At 39.0% G+C, this 16,430-nt stretch overlaps 1 protein-coding gene and 1 long non-coding RNA gene across 2 annotated transcripts; one reads left to right on the forward strand and one right to left on the reverse strand.

Annotated features, from left to right (window-relative positions):
* Positions 1-3,092: 3,092 nt before the first annotated feature.
* Positions 3,093-12,019, reverse strand: LOC108973583 (transport and Golgi organization protein 1). The gene is made up of 11 exons (XM_018940948.1): positions 11,674-12,019; positions 9,187-11,613; positions 8,631-9,115; positions 8,430-8,562; positions 8,043-8,362; positions 7,816-7,959; positions 6,355-6,515; positions 6,192-6,293; positions 5,908-6,113; positions 5,137-5,844; positions 3,093-3,367 (listed from the first exon to the last, which is right to left on the reverse strand). The coding sequence occupies exons 1-11, from the start codon at positions 11,807-11,809 to the stop codon at positions 3,279-3,281; spliced, it is 4,911 nt and encodes a 1,636-aa protein (XP_018796493.1). The 5' UTR covers positions 11,810-12,019; the 3' UTR covers positions 3,093-3,278.
* Positions 12,020-12,969: 950 nt separating this feature from the next.
* LOC108973562 lies at positions 12,970-13,697 on the forward strand. Its single transcript, XR_001993730.1, has 4 exons — positions 12,970-13,307; positions 13,363-13,392; positions 13,446-13,516; positions 13,620-13,697. It is a non-coding gene; the product is annotated as an uncharacterized LOC108973562 (long non-coding RNA).
* Positions 13,698-16,430: the final 2,733 nt, after the last annotated feature.

Here is a 16,430-nt window from a genome sequence, read left to right on the forward strand (position 1 = left end):
TACAGAAATATGTTCACCGTTGCCAGACCAGAGCTCAGAAAAATAAAAATTAAAAAATTAACAACATTAACAGATTACTAGAAAACTTTTTACAAAAGCAGCTTCACTTTAAGGAGGAACAGTGGTGAAAATATTTTCACACTTTCTCCTCGGCTGTCCAGCTTTCACTAGACTGAAGGCTAACTTAATGTCATAGCTTCGTTGAAGTGGGCGATTTGGCTGGAATCGATGTTAATCGTTTCAGATTCGTTTCAGATTCATTAATAGATGCGTAGCTCTTGATTCAAAGCTACAGGTTTTGGTATCTTAAAAAGCCAATAGTTCAGCTAACGAAGTTTGATTCTACGAGGAAGCCTCGAAAAGCTACTCAAGTTTATCTTCGCTTTAAGACTGCATTACTAAGCGAAAGAGTTCCAAAGTTCCAAGTTCCACTTACGTACCATAAACATAAATTTAAGATGGATTTCTTTGAAAAACTTTGGAGTGAGCTTAAAGTTTGGGCTCCTTAGAAAGAGACTATTACTAGACAAACTACAGGTGTAGTCCATCATATCTCGATAGAGTTTGTTTCTGGTTTGTAGCCCACTAGTAAGATAAGCGATAAATCAGAAAGCTAGATATGGAATTGTGTACAGGAATGCCGCACAAAGTACCAGACATGATAAAATTAATGAATTTGAGTGTTTGATCTTCAGCTTTAATTTTCGAAGCATTTCATTTTTAATTAATTACATTACCTAGTGGCAACTACAACATTAAGTTTTCCATGTATCGGTTCTAATATTTAAATGTGGATTGAGTGGGGATCAAATGAAAAGATTGATGCTCTATACACTGTTTGATACTAGGCTACTACTACGACAATGGGCTCATTGTTTAAAAAGGGGAAGCAGTCTGCAATTCTTCCAATAACCTGCAAATTCATGCAATCTCGTCTTGCTTCTATTAAAGCCACTTCATAGCACTACTGTTTCTGATTTATATAGGCAAAATTAAATTAAGTTAGTCTGGTAGGGTAAGGAGCCACGCAAGACCAGTTTTGGTCCTTAGCGATGCCAGAGGAAGGGTAGTTACGTAGTTCATGAAAATTTCAATATGTTCTCCTCCACATGCCTCCGTGCGCCAACCAAATACTTAAAAAGGGGCCTGCTAATGCAGGACAAGTGACAATAGATGCTCCATTGTTTCCCTGGTGCCTTGCTATTTACATTTCCTGCAGTCATCTCGATCTGTCAGCCCCATTCTTTGTGCCGCTACCATACTTTGACAGGTGAGTATTCCAACAAATCACAGATGGGATTATAGGAACATGATTTGAATACTCACCTGTCAAAGTATGGATTGGAAAGTATGGAGAGTGAGTAGGAACTTTGCGATAAATACTCTGTCGCGTTTCCACCGTCGCGTTTCCACCGTCCCTGTTGAAAGGATCGTGTTCATTGCTTTACCACTATTTTTCATGTTACAGCCGTATACCATCGATTGCGATGACTTTGTGACTTACCTTTCTCACTTATTCTCTTCTAGGATCCTCCTACTTTTCCCGACTAAAGCGACAGCTACCCTATTTAACAATCACCACAATTTTAGGCGTCAACCGCAACAAGATACTCAAATCCCTGCCGACAGCTCTTCGGAAAAAGACGAATAAAACGGTGCGCTATTTACAAGGCACCAAGCTACTTCTTCATCAGACTTATTTTTTTTTCGTACGATCCTAGGAGAGTCATTCTTTTTCTTCTTTATTGGCGTAGACACCGCTTACGCAATTATAGCCGAGTTTACAACAGCACGCCAGTCTTTCCTCCTTTTCGCTGTTTGGCGCCAATTTAAGATACCAAATGTAGCCAGGTCTTTCTCCACCAGGTCTTTCTAACGGAGTGGGGTTCTTTTCATACATTCGGGCGACATGACCTTGCCAGCGTAGCTATACTCATCGCTCCATCGACTGCGATATTCGCCGTTGCCAGTGCGCAAAAGACTCAAAAGCAATCGTTAGAGTTTTTACTGGCCATTGTTCTATAGGCATTCATGCGGTAAAGCTAAAAATCTTGTCGGACGCAAGTTGTCAAATTTGTATAGAGAAAGGTGAGGTGGAAACATCAGCTTTCGCAAGAGTAAGGTTAAAATATCTCAGCGGTCTTACCTTCGGGGAACCAAAAGACATAGCCGAAACTGTCATTAGCCATCTCAACAAATTTGTGATAGGTACAAAGAGCTTATCGATTTGTGAGGATCTTATGATCGATTAATATATACGAGTTTTGGATATCAACACGGGCTGATTAGGCTAATTTAACTTACAAAGCGACTGGTTCCTTCTAAATGAGCATGGAAAGAAGAAACTCGATCACATGTTTCCGCAGATTCAGATTTCAGTCATCTCGAAGCGAAAACGTTTTCTAGGAACATTAAGCAGTAATTTCCGTGCAACGTTTAACCTTTTAGCTGATCCCATCGGTGCGCCCTGAATTCTGACGACTACGGTTCCAGCAAACAGCCTTTGACAAAACCGCTACAACAACAACTCAATAAGATAAATTGTATTCGATTTTATGATTTAAGTATTTATTTTACTTTTCGTTTATTAAATATTCAGTCCGTTCTATTGCGATGAAATTTATACAGGACCACAATTATTAAAATAGTACTCTCATAAACATATGTTAACAACATAGACTTAATTACATATACAAAAGAGAAAACAAAACATTTCAAGTTCTCTAACATCATTCGGAAGTTCACTCGTGAGCGCAGCACTACTACAACAAATGCTTGCTGACGCTTCAAAGTGCACATCGCACAGCGCTGTTGAATAAATCCAACTTTTTGCAAACATTCGGATTAGGAGGTAAATTTTTATTAATTAACGAAAACAATAAGGAAAGAAGGATTTCCACCATTTTTGTTCGCTGCTAATTTGGGACTAAAAAGTGCAAAAAATGAAATGCTGTTAATACGTAATTTTTGGCATGTAATATGGAATCTCGTTGGCAAAAGTTTGCATGTTTTGTTATATACGAATGTACTCGTGTAATGCGCTTACGAGTACGTGGGTATGTGTAGTGTGGATATTTAGTGTTGTTGCAGTGTTCTTTTCGCTGTTACTTCGTGTTGTTGGTATTCTAATGTTGTTCGCTCTTATCTCTTTCACCGTTAAGTATATGTATAACAATTAATTTAACTACACGTTAGTTTTATTTAGTATATTAACCTCCCACGCTTAGCCAAGTAAACATTTGAACTCCATTGGTAAGTTGCACGCCCTCATAAACCACTTACACCACCGACTTGCTATTCTTTTTGCCACCATGTCGTGGTGGTGGTGGCGCATTGTAGGACTTCTCCGAGCCAGAACTCACATGGCCTGCGAAAAAAATTTAAAAGGTTTGGTCAATTAGTATACGAAATAAATTTTAAAATGCTTTCAGTGAAAGTACAGTTAGTTTGTCACATATCTTAAAGCACACATACATAAATCTCATATCAAAATTTACAAACAGCACACACACACCTCTTATCAATTTTTCAATTCTTGAAATGTTGATTGAAGTGAATTCTTTTTGAGCGGTAAAAGAGAAAGAACCAAAGAAAGTTAATATAAAAGTTCGTTAAATTGGTCGTTTCGATTAGCCGAATTTAAGGATATGTTAAACCCGTTTAGTAGTAAATGTTCACAAACACGATGTGATATCATATTGCATTATAGTAAGGTAACAGAAAAAAAATTAAAAAAATATAAAGAATATAAAGAATAAATGAACAAATTAAAAAAATGTAGAAAAATAAAAACTAAGAAAAAAATTAATTAAAAAATATAAATAAATAAAATTAAATAAATGAAAAAAAATAAATAAAAATTAATATAAAAAAAAATACAAGAAAAAGCGTTAACTGAAGATGTAATACTCTTAACAGGTGAATTTTTTATTGCATAAAAGTGAATATTAAGATCTTTGCTCTGAGATTGATCGGTTAGTTTGAATAGCAGCTATGCCGGTCCGATCCGAACAATTTGCTCGGAGATTGTAATGATGCATTGGCAAATAATTTATGCGAAATTTCGTGACGATACCTTATCAAATAAAATGGTTTTCCATACTAGAACTTGCGTTTGATCGGTCAGTTTGTATGACAGCTATATACTATAGTTGTCCGATCTGAACAATTTTTTCGGAGATAATACCTTGACAAATAAAAAAGTTTTCCATATAACGACTTGAGTTCGAACGGCCAGTTTGTATGGTTTGTATGGCAGATAAATGCTGTAGTTGTCCAATATCAACGGTTCCGACAAATGAGCAACTTCTTAAAGAGAAAAGGACGTGTGCAAGATTACAGATCGATATCTCAAAAATTTTCGTCACGCTGATGATTTATACAGTGAAAATTCTATTAAGCGGGCACCATCCACCACCTAATTCTGAAAAACACTATGAAATGATGTGATGTCATGTCGCCCTGAGTGATCAGTTGACAACAACAAACAGTTGACGTGATGCTTTGATGTGATGTTGAGTATACAGTGTGGTGATGTGATATCACATCGTATTGCTATGTTTCACTTAATACCCGACTGTACCGTTTTCACGTTAGTCCAGTCTGCATAAGAGAAGTGAACCCGAATTCATATTCGGCCAAGGACTGTCAACACGACGACATTTCTCCATTTGTTTGGAAAATATTTTCTGTTACTACGACAATAACAATCACAATATAATTATTTTATGACGTTGTGGTATCACATTGCTTCTGATCTGATGTAAAATAAAACCACAACCAGACCAACCGGCAATTTCTTTGATGGCTGATCCCTAATTACGAATAATTACGATTCATTAAATCTGTTTTTGTTGTTGTTACAGCGGCAGAACACATTCCTGACTTAATTTCGAGTATTGGTGCCGACTGGACAGTCCGCTCCCACGACAGTCGGGTCTACGTAACCGGAGCGGACCCGGATTTCTTTTTCGGCCAAGGACTGTTAACTCGGCAGAATTCTGCCGCTACAATGCAGCTTGAAAGTACAGTCCGACTGTCGTGGAAACGACTCTCTAAATCTACGCTCCTTTCACAGCGTCCTCGGCACAACAAACACACTCAGATTGGCAAAAAATTTACGTACGATTATCTTACCTTTACTAAATGCCGAGGAGGTATGCTTTTTGCCTGCATTACTGTTGGAAGATACGTTTAACGGCGACGAGGCACTTGGCGGTGGTGAGTAGTCTCGGTAGCTGCCGGCACGCGAGCCTCGTGCACCGCGTCGTTCGTGTTTTCTTGGTGATGGTGATGGTTCGAAATCGGTTTCGGTATCGTATGTCGAGATGAGATCACGTTCCGCATTGTAATTGTAACGACTATCTGTTGGCGATTGTGAACGATAAGCGCGGGGCGGTGGTGAGTATGAGTCGTCACGATGCCAACTGCCATTTATATCGCTACCGCGTCGGCGATGATGTTGACGCATACGCTCCTCTTCCTCATCTTCATCGTCTTCGTCATCCACATAATCATCCTCGTCCTCGTCGTCATCATAAGCGTCATAATCAGTGCGGTTGGGCGAATAACGACCGCTGCGAGGTGGTGGTAAATGCCCACTACCACCACTGCCGCCGCTGACCGCACCCGGTGGTGGTGACATTAGACGTCCCAATGGCGGTGGACGCATTTCACCCGGTGGCACAAATGGCGGTGGCATGCCCATAAATGGTGGTGGTGGTCCCATAAATGGTGGCGGCAGGAATGGCGGTGGTGGCAGTCTACCTAATAAGGGCGAACCGGGCGATTCCATATGCATGGGCGAATTCGCATTATTTAACTCGCCAGCAGCCATTTTTTCAACTGAAAGTAGGAAACAAAGATTTTTAGTTTGCAGAAAAAAAAATATTTTCAGCGCATATGTACAATTGGCTTCACCAGTCGCGCCCCCAGCTAGAGAAGTGAGCTTACGACGCAGCGCTGTGGCTTCGGCGCGCGCTTCCTCATACCGACGTTCAGATTGACGTGCCGCCAGCCATGTTTCGTGTGCGCGATTCTCCAAAGTACCCGTTTGCGCTTTGTGTGCTGCTAGTTGAGCTTCAATTTCGGCGCGCAGTGCATCGTTTTGCGATCTGAAATGCAGACGTTGGAAGGCATGCAATAGTTTAAGTAAAAAAAAAAAAGCAAGAAAAAAACAACTTTATACGCACTTCAATGCTTGAATTTCTTGTTGCATTGTGGTAACGCGATCTACGGTGCTGGTGGTTTCACCTTGTTGCTTCAGCCACATGGCTTCTTTCAGACTTAGTTCTCTATAAGCAAAAAAATAAAAATATAAGACATTTCATATATACAGTTATAGTTTAAGCGTACTTTTGCAGCTGGTTTTCCTTCTCCTTGAAGTAGTTGGACAACACTTCTAAACGCGTTTGTGCCTCTAATTTATCCTTTTCCGATTGATGGAAGTCATGCTTCAATTTCTCATTTTCACTGTTAGCTAGCTGTAATTGCTGTTCGAACAACTTTTTGGCATCCTATATCGAGAAGAAATTTGTTTGTGTATTTTAAGATAAAAAAAAACAAGACAAACCATCTACTTCGGTTGCACCGAAGCTGTAATACCCTTCACAAATATAAAATATTATTTACAAGAACTTTAATTTAATCGGGCAGGTTATATGACACCTATAAGCTACTTGATTTTGATCATCTAACTTTTATGGCAGCTATCTGCTATAGTGGTCCAATATCGGCGGTTCCGACAAATGAGTGCATTCTTGGCGAAACGAACATGTGCAAGATTTCTAATCAATATCACTTAAAGTGAAGAAGTAATGCCGACGAACAGACGTGACTAGATTGACCCAACTCGTTGTTGTTGTAACGCATACCTAATACCTGTTATGATGGTAAGGATTAGATATGTTGTCATCGAGGTTTCTGTTTCAAAGGGGTCGGACTATAGGGAGAGGCGTGTCAGATGAGTAGGGTTAGCAGGGGATACAAAGAGGTGACTCGAACTCTTCGTATACAATGGGTAGTGGTTTGACTTCGAGTACGCCATTCACTGAGAGGGAATCGGTGACAGTCTTAATGGCTTCACTGTGAATGACGACCAGTGATTGTCGGCAGTTTTTTGCGTCCGAAGTCTGGTCGGCGTATTGTTTTACGTCGTCGACCTCTTGATGCGTAAGCACCACAGTAGAAACTGCTTGGAGATGAGTTGTTAAGCTCCTTAACTGGGAGCATACAAGTCCCATTGCGCAGGTGTTTGATGGTAGACATCAAGAAGCATTCTGTTGTAATCCCGAGTGCAGTTTTCTGACATAGCTGTAGCTTCCTCGCTTGCATTTCCCTGCATTCAAGCGACCATTCTGGTGCGACGTGGCTAAGGACCGGCCGACCAATTGCCTTGTATATTGCCAACAATATTTTTTTGTATTTTCTTTGCACTTTGGCAATAAACATGGTCGTGTGTGAAGTGAAGGAGCATTGACTATCAAAAGTTACAAATCTTAGGAATATTGACATTCGGAATTTTAACGCCATCGACTGCAATATTAAAATCAATGTAAATTTAGTAGGAGAGAGTGTTAGGTTCCGTGCAGCGAGGAAGCGAATAAGGTCGGAGAGATAACCCTTTAGATTGAGCACATGCCATCGATTCCATTGTGCGATGTCATTATCGCGCAATCATCAGCGTAAGAGTGGATTAGAATAAGATTGACTCAACTCGCCACGCTGATAATTTATATATGTATTTTATAACGTGTGCGACCCTTCCTGATGGGTATTACAAACTTCGTAGTAAACTTAATATATCACATTCATTACCATTTCTGTATCTAATCGATCTTTTAGAGCAGCGTACCGCTTTTGCACATCCAACAGTTCGGCTCTTACGTTGGCAACGTCAATCACGTTGTTGATATTCACACTTGGATCTCTACGTACTGTACGCAAACACTCCTCCAATGCCTACAAATATGGAACACATTATATTCAATATTTTTCTAAAAGGAAAAGAAATGATTCAAAGAATAATTTTAAAGATATCTTACCTCTACTTTCGCCAAACTGGTCTGATACTTCGTGTGTTCCGCCTCGAGCTTTGTACTGAGCTCAACTAATTCACTTTGAAGGCGTTTTATCTCAAAGTTCTTGCCTTCCAGCGCCTTGGTAATGTCTTCTTCGAACTCGCGCTTCACTTCCTCCAAACGTGTTTGTAAATTACTCTTTTCCACTTCGAGCTCGTCGTTATCTTGCTGCAGCGATGCAATTTCACCGCTAAGACGCGCATTCTGCTCCGCAATCATAAGCTGCAGTTCGCTATTTTCCCGACTTTTCTCGGCCAAATTAGCGTTTATATCGAGTATAGTTTCTAAATGTACCAGATAAAATTGAAAATTAATCAAAGATGCACCGGAGTAAAATACAAATAACTGTACTTTGTTGTTCATTCAACTGCTTTTGCAATTCCTCAACGCTGCTTATTATAGATTCGTCACCGGTCTGATTGTTCAATAGCTCTGAAACGATTTTATTTAACTCCAGTCCGGCTTCGGCTGCATTTTCTAGTTCCTAAGTGAACAATCAATTTCAATATATGAAGACATTGAAGGAATAAAGACCTAAGGTGTGCTTCTTACCTTTTCTAAACTTCCAACTTGATCTTGCAACTGACGTTTTTCCAGCAGTTCCTCCTCCAATTCCTGCTTCAACGCTATAACCATATCGTTCGAACCGAAGGAATTATCTTCAATGCTCGACAATTTGTTACGCGTACCCATCAAATCTTCTTTGAGTATAGCATTTTCCTTGTGTGTCGCCAGCAAGCTGCGCTCCAACGCATTCAACCTGCCCAAGAGCTCGCCTTCGCGACTGCTGTTGCAGAAACAATAATAAACGAACAAAAAGAAAAGGCACGTGACCGCCACTGTCGCCAGGCAGGCCAATAATTCACTCATTTCAAACATTTTATTACCAGCCACGGTCAACAACATATCCATGGACATGTTAGTTAGATCCAACTGGCACCCAGCTATTGAAGAAGACGTTGCCGCCGCATTATTTAATTCACGCAACACTTGTGATGGACAATCGTTTGGTGAAAGCTTCTCACAATAGTCAGCATCTGTAGTAAATACCATTTTTACAGTGAATATAATTTATCAAAGCACGCAAACACATTAACACAGAACTTACCGGCCTCCTTTGACATTTTATTTGGTTTGGCTCGATCAGGATAGAGTATGCGTTGCAGTTCTTCATCCTCTACATTAGCATCTTCTTTTTTGCCATGCGACAAGAAATTATTGACAGTACCTAGTATTGTAGCAAATAGGCCCTGCTCCTGCTCCTTAGTTTCTTGCTCTGGCTTATTATTTGGCACGGCGTTTGTTCTTGTTCTTTCATTTTCTTCAACTGGCTCAGACGTTTTGGTTGTTGTTTCATATTCTTCTATTGATGGACTTGGCACAGCTGTTGTTGTTTCAAATTCTTCTATTGATGGAAGTGGCGCAGGTGTTGTAGTTTCATATTCTTCTATCGATGGAGCTGCCGCAGTTGTTGTCGTCTCGTATTCCTCTATAGGCGGTATTGGTGTTGAATGCAGTACTGGTTTTTCTATCTCATCAACAACTGGTGAAATTGGTGTTGTGTGGGTCAAATTTTCCTCTACCGCGACGACATCTATAACACTGCTTCGATTACTTTCCTCAGCTGGTGTGGCTATGGTTTCCTCTTCGGAACTTGCATATAAGTGGCTTTTGTGCCGACTTTCCTCATCTGTTTTCATTGACTCGACGTATTTATCAGATGCATCCTTGACTTCGTTGCTTTGCTGAACATCACTTGATGAAACCGTACTAACCGTATCTAATTGTTCGGATTTCACTTTACTTGTCGATGATTCTGTAACCGCTTCGTAGGAATATACACCGTGTGATGGCGGCTGGTTTAACGTTTGCTCATCGATCGCTTTGGGATAATAGGGTGTATGCAGTTCCTCGTGCTCAGACCGTTGACTTGCTGCTATATCCGCTGCCTTTGTTGTAGTTTCTTCCGACACTTGAGGAATATTATTTTGTAGCGTACTCGGATCTAGATGTTGGTGTTGATCTTGTGGATTATTTTGCTGTGTACTCGGATCTAGATGTTGGTTTTGATCTTGTGGATGAAACTGATATATCTGCTGTTGTTCTTGTGAGTGCGTATGAAGATGTGTATGTTGTTGCTCTTGTTTGTACTTATCCTGAGGTCGATAGTTTGGTGTTTCAAACATTTTCAAAATAGGCACACCATGATCAGCACTTGAATCATTCTCATCGACTTTTAACTCGCTGGTAGTTGCAGACGTTGATTGGATTGTAGTTTCTATAGAAACGTTAGATTGTAACTCGGCTTCGAGAGCTGTAGTATCTGTCAATGTATTAGGAACTGGCAGTCTTTCACTTATTACGCTAGGAACTTCTTTGCCGGTTTCATTCGCAAGAGTACTTGCCGACGACTTTTCAACGGAAGCTACTTCTTGTGGTACGGATAACTGTTCTTGTGGCAAAGTAACCGATTCGGTAACTGACTTCTCCGTTGTCGTTTCGGTGCCGATAGTCTCATTAATAACTGTTATATTGTCGCCCAATGATACGAACGGAGGCTTTTCCTCCATTGTATGAGATTCTGTGCCATCAATTATATTTACATTTGATTTCTCAGTTTCGGAGGAATCCTCTGCTTTATCTTCATCGGTTTTATTAAAACTTTGGGTATTCAAAAGATCCATTTGTTCGGTCAGCGAATTTGAATCGTTGCTTTCTTTTTTAGTAATTTCTTCACCATTTTCACCCGTTATGGGTTTATCTTCATTTTCTCCGCTATAGTCTTCCTCTTTGGCATAATCATCCTCATCACCTTCAATATTACCGTCATCATCAGCGGAACCTAATTTAGGTAACTCGTTTCCTATTTCTTTTGATACCTCAGTTATTGAAGTATTCTGTTGTTGATCAGCATTATTAACAATTTGTTCAGGTTTAGATACTTGCTTTTTAACATCTGAGGTTTCGATACTGTTTCCAAATGGTTGTTTTTCTGGTATCTCAGTATTATCAGGACTATTTTCCAAGAAGTTATTTTGTCTTTCCTCCACTTTTTCTAAAACCAGTATTTCTGTACCATCAATAATTTCAATATTAGATTGCACAGGTGTCGCTTGACTTATATCTTCCTTAGTAGGTTCCCTCTCCCGACTTGTTAGAGGAATTGATTTTTCAGTTTCCAATTGTGGCGACAATGGTGCTGTGGGGGTTATCTCCACGTCTTCTTTTTTTATTGGAATACTTTCTGAAGGTTTTAGCGTTGCAACTGGTATTGGTGTTGCAGTTGAAGATATTGTTTGTGAACCAGTGACAGGTACAGTATACAATAACTCCTTATCTTTCACTAATACTTTTTCTTCCAAGATATACTCCTTGGGTGCGTAACCTTCTCGTCCATTAACTTCGATACCCCAAAGCGTGGGATCTTTACCAGCGCTTTTCGATTTAATTCGGATTTTAGAGTTAATTTTAAAAGACACCATACCCTCTTTCCCTGCTCGATAGGAGATCTTACCAGTTCCCAGAGAAATAATGCCTTAAAGAAATTTGTAATTACTATATATTTGTGTACTAGAACAAAGTAAACTAGTCTTACTTTGACATTGTGGATCCGCACAAAGCCGTAAGTCAGAAAGACCCTCTACTACCCAGTTTGTCGGCAAAAAAATGCTGCAAACGCCCAGAAAAATTAGTGCAGAGTTCATTGCCGAGCATTTTCGTCTGCCAAACATTTTGCATTGTTTTTATCGAATACCGCACTTTTTATGTATTACTGAAAATATTTATTACTTCTATTAACTAACTTATTACTTTAACGCAATTGTTTATTCTTCTAAGCAAATTTTCTCTTTAACTTTCTTCTAAAAAATCAGCTTAATTTGTAGGGAAAATATATGAAAATTTGCTTCAGTCGTTCTTCGCCACATCACCTGTAATCGTTTTGTCAGATTTGCCTATTTCCATACAGTGTTGCCAGAAAAAAAATTAAAAGGTAATAATAAATGTTTTTCTGAAATGATTCCACAACCCAAAAATTAACCGACAATGTGTGCTTTCGATGAGTTATCACTGACAACTCACAAATTTATTTGTTTGTTTACATTTTGAGCAATGAGAATGGTAAGTTTTGCATGCCTCAATATTGGCCCGCGAAGAGCACTAATTTTGTTTTGCCACAATTCTTCTCCCCTATCACACAGATTTCTCTAGCTCTTGCAAGATTGCACGATGACTACAAATGAAAAATTATATACCGAAACATGCAAGGCCAAGAGAGCACCCATTGAAGAATCTAGTGATATATGACGGCACGACAAAACATGGGGTTTGGTCTGACATATTTTACAGCCATTGCAAATAACTTTCTGCGTGTGTTTCTTGTTGTATCGTTGCACCAAGAGGAAAATTCTGCAATTCGCGCACCGTGCAAGGGTTTTACAAGAGCAAGGGAATCCTCCTAATATGGAAATATGAAAAGACAGCTGAATGTAAACAAATATCAAGTGACAATTTAGGCCCGGCAAAATATGTGTTCCAAAAAAATCGATTAAACAAGAGCAGGCACGGATTATAATGAGTGGAATGTAAGTTTTTAAGTAGTTTTCAATGTATTTTCGTTTGACAGAATTTACATGGATGAAAACACAAGTTTTAGGGTGGAAACCAGTTTTCCCACGAAAACATGTTTTCATTGTCGGTCCGAACATAGTATAAAGAAGAATTTGCCTGAAAAATTTATATTTTGTGGGAATAACTAATATCGGTACAATCTTTGATGTACATACTTAGCTCCAAAATATAGGGAATATTAAACACCTTTGATAGGAAAGAGAGAAATGGATATTGCGACATTTCCTCCGCCACATGTTAAGGCAAGTTGTCACCCGATTTTATCTATTTGACGCACAAATATAATATATATATCTTATAATCATTAAGATAATTCCCGATATATGTGGAATAAAGTCAACCGAAAGTTGCAAAATCTTTATATTATGAACATACATACATACATATGGGGTAACAGATTGCACAAACACATTGAAACATTTTCAGCTGTTCACTGACACTGTTAACTTGGGCAATGGGAGAATACATAAGTAAGATAGAGAAAAACTTTCGACATTTGAAACATTTGGTAATATTAACTTGCTGGAATAGGAAAGACGAATACCCAATTTTTCAAGAAGGAGAAAACGAAAAGTGCAGTTTACTTTAAATTTTAAAGAGGTAAGTTCGTTACTTGATAATTTCATATTTTATAATTAATTTCTTTTATATATAGAAAGCGAAAAAGCTGAAGAAGGAGAAATAGGTAAGCATTGTGATTTTTATGTTGTATGTATATTAAAACTTTTAATATTACAGAGAATCATTTGGAGCATTTAGAGCATTGGGACAATTCAAATATATAATATTACGATTTACAAAAAATTAAGGTGAGTAAGTTTTAAATTATTAAAGTTAAAAAGTATATATTTAATTCAAATAGTTGTACATTGTGTGTATTTGAATGCATTAGTTTATAAAGTTTCATTTTAGATACATTTCCTGACAAGAACAATCTGTGGGGAGTTCCAGAGATTTTCCAGACGTTTTAAACAAAAAACACAACTTAAGGCTAAATTAATATACATTTTCTTATTGTTACTTATGTATATTAGTTGTAAGTTGTACATATTAGTTCTAAGTTTTAAATATTAGTTTTAAGTTGTATATATTAGTTTTAAATTGAAGTCTCTGGTTTTACTTTTAAAAATATGAATTCTTAGAGTTAAAATTTTTGTACTGAAATAAACTTAATCTTAGATAATAACACTAACATATATTTAGGTAACAAACACTTTTTTTTATGCATAAAACATAGGTAAGCTATGCGCTAACAAACGAATTTGTTACCCGTAACAGACTGTAAAGAGATTTGCTAACAAATGTATGTATTCTGTTAGAACAATTCAGCATGCGATATTTGCCTCTGGTTAGAGCGAGATAACATCAAATAGCTATGTGTTACTTTTTTCCCACTCCCAATAACAAGTCGCTTACACGTTTGCTAACAGCTACCCGTCTTGCCGGGTGTCCATTTTTAACAGACGGACATACTATTTTCAGAAAAGAATTTGTTCCTCGTTTCAATAATAACTGTCAAAGGTTAACCGCTATTTTTGGTAAAAAGACACTGGAGTCCCTATATTCGGAATAAACAAACCTAAACAATTTTTGTCGGATTTTGAAAATTTATAAACTCGAAATGACACACCTTAAAGCACTATTTGTGCAAAGTTTTATCCTTATATATTCAATGGTTGATTTGTATACTGGAAAGTAAAAAAATGAGATACAATTTAAAGTTGTGTTACATTGGAAGTAGGACGAGTTATTATGTTATTTGACCCAAAGACCATTCACATTTTCCAAGTTTGACATCGGTTCTCATTAAAGCCTCTCTGCCCATCTCGAGTGTACAATTTAATGTATCTAACGGGTTGAGCAAAATATTGCACAACGCCAGGAGAAGGCGAATCCGATTCCCCAATCGATGACGATGGAGCAGAAGTTCCATTGCCCGACCATGAAGAAGTTCGAATAGCAATTACCCGCCTGACGAACAACAAAGCGGCGGGGCCGATGGGTTGCCGGCCGAGCTATTCAAACACGGCGGCGAAGAACTTATAAGGAGCATGCATCAGCGTCTTTGTAAAATATGGTCGGACGATAGCATGCCCAACGATTGGAATTTAAGTGTGCTATGCCCAATCCACAAAAAAGGAGACCCTACAATCTGCGCCAACTACCGTAGGATTAGCCTCCTCAACATCGCATATAAGGTTCTATTGAGCGTATTGTGTGAAGGATGAAGCCCACCATCAACAAACTGATTGGACCTTATCAGTGTGGCCTTAGACCTGGCAAATCAACAATCGACCAGATATTCACCATGCGCCAAATCTTGGAAAGACCAGTGAAAGGAGAATCGACACACACCACCTTTTGGTCGATTTCAAAGCTTCTTTCGACAGCACAAAAAGGAGCTGCCTATCCCCGTAAAACTAATACGGCTGTGTAAGTTGACGTTGAGCAACACCAAAAGCTCCGTCAGAGTCGGGTAGGACCTCTCCGAGCCGTTCGATACCAAAAGAGGTTTCAGACAAGGCGACTCCCTATCGTTCGACTTCTTCAACCTGCTTCTGGAGAAAATAATTCTAGCTGCAGAACTTAATAGAGAAGGTACCATCTTCTACAAGAGTGTACAGCTGCTAGCGTATGCCGATGATATTGATATCATATTGATATTGTCGTCAGTTCTGCTTTCTCCAGACTGGACAAGGAAGCAAAGCAGATGGATCTGGCAGTGAACGATGGCAAGACGAAATATCTCCTGTCATCAAACAAACAGTCGTCGCACTCGCGACTTGGCTCTCATGTCAATGTTGACAGTCATAATTTTGAAGTCGTAGATAATTTCGTCTATCTTGGAACCAGCGTAAACAACTACCTGTGAAATCCAACGCAACATACAACGTACGCAATTGAAAAGCAAAGTCCTCTCTCGACGAACAAAAACCAGACTCGTATAAGTCACTCATAATTCCCGTCCTGCTAAAGAGTGCAGAGGCTTGGACGATGACAACAACTGATGAGTCGACGTTACGAGTTTTCGAGAGAAAAGTTCTGCGAAAGATTTATGGTCCTTTGCGCGTTGGCCACGGCGAATATCGTATTCGATGGAACGATGAGTTGTATGAGATATATGACGACATTGACATAGTTCAGCGAATTAAAAGACAGCGGCTACGTTGGCTAGGTCATGTTGTCCGAATGGACGAAAACACTCCAGCTCTGAAAGTATTCGACGATCTATCTGAAGGGGGAAGCAGAGGAAGATGAATACCTCCACTCCGTTGGAAGGACCAGGTGGAAAAGGACCTGGCTGCGCTTGGAATATCCAAATTGGCGCTACGTAGCGAAAAGAAGAAACGACTGGCGCGCTGTTTTTAACTCGGCTATAACCACAAAAGCGGTGTCGGCGAAGCTGTATAGCGGCAAGGGAAGCAGTGACAATTTGGTTCGTTTATTTCTTACCGCACAGCTCGGATTTTCTACCAACAATATAATACATTATTTGTAAACATTGAACTTAGCATCACTTTTGTCATTTAACAATGAAAATTCTCAATTCTGCTATTTTCGACCTCCCTATATTACATATTGGGGAAATCCGCTAATAATATTTTTGTTGTGAAATCCACTAATAGAAAACTCAACCCCTCCAAAATTAGGGTCATTTCGACAATCGGCACACTATGAACCTTCTCTATAAATGTAGGTTCTCTGCCAACCTCCCTTGGGTGT

This window comes from Bactrocera latifrons, unplaced genomic scaffold, assembly GCF_001853355.1.
Source record: "Bactrocera latifrons isolate USDA-ARS-PBARC rearing strain unplaced genomic scaffold, ASM185335v1 scaffold_49, whole genome shotgun sequence".
NCBI lineage: Eukaryota > Metazoa > Arthropoda > Insecta > Diptera > Tephritidae > Bactrocera > Bactrocera latifrons.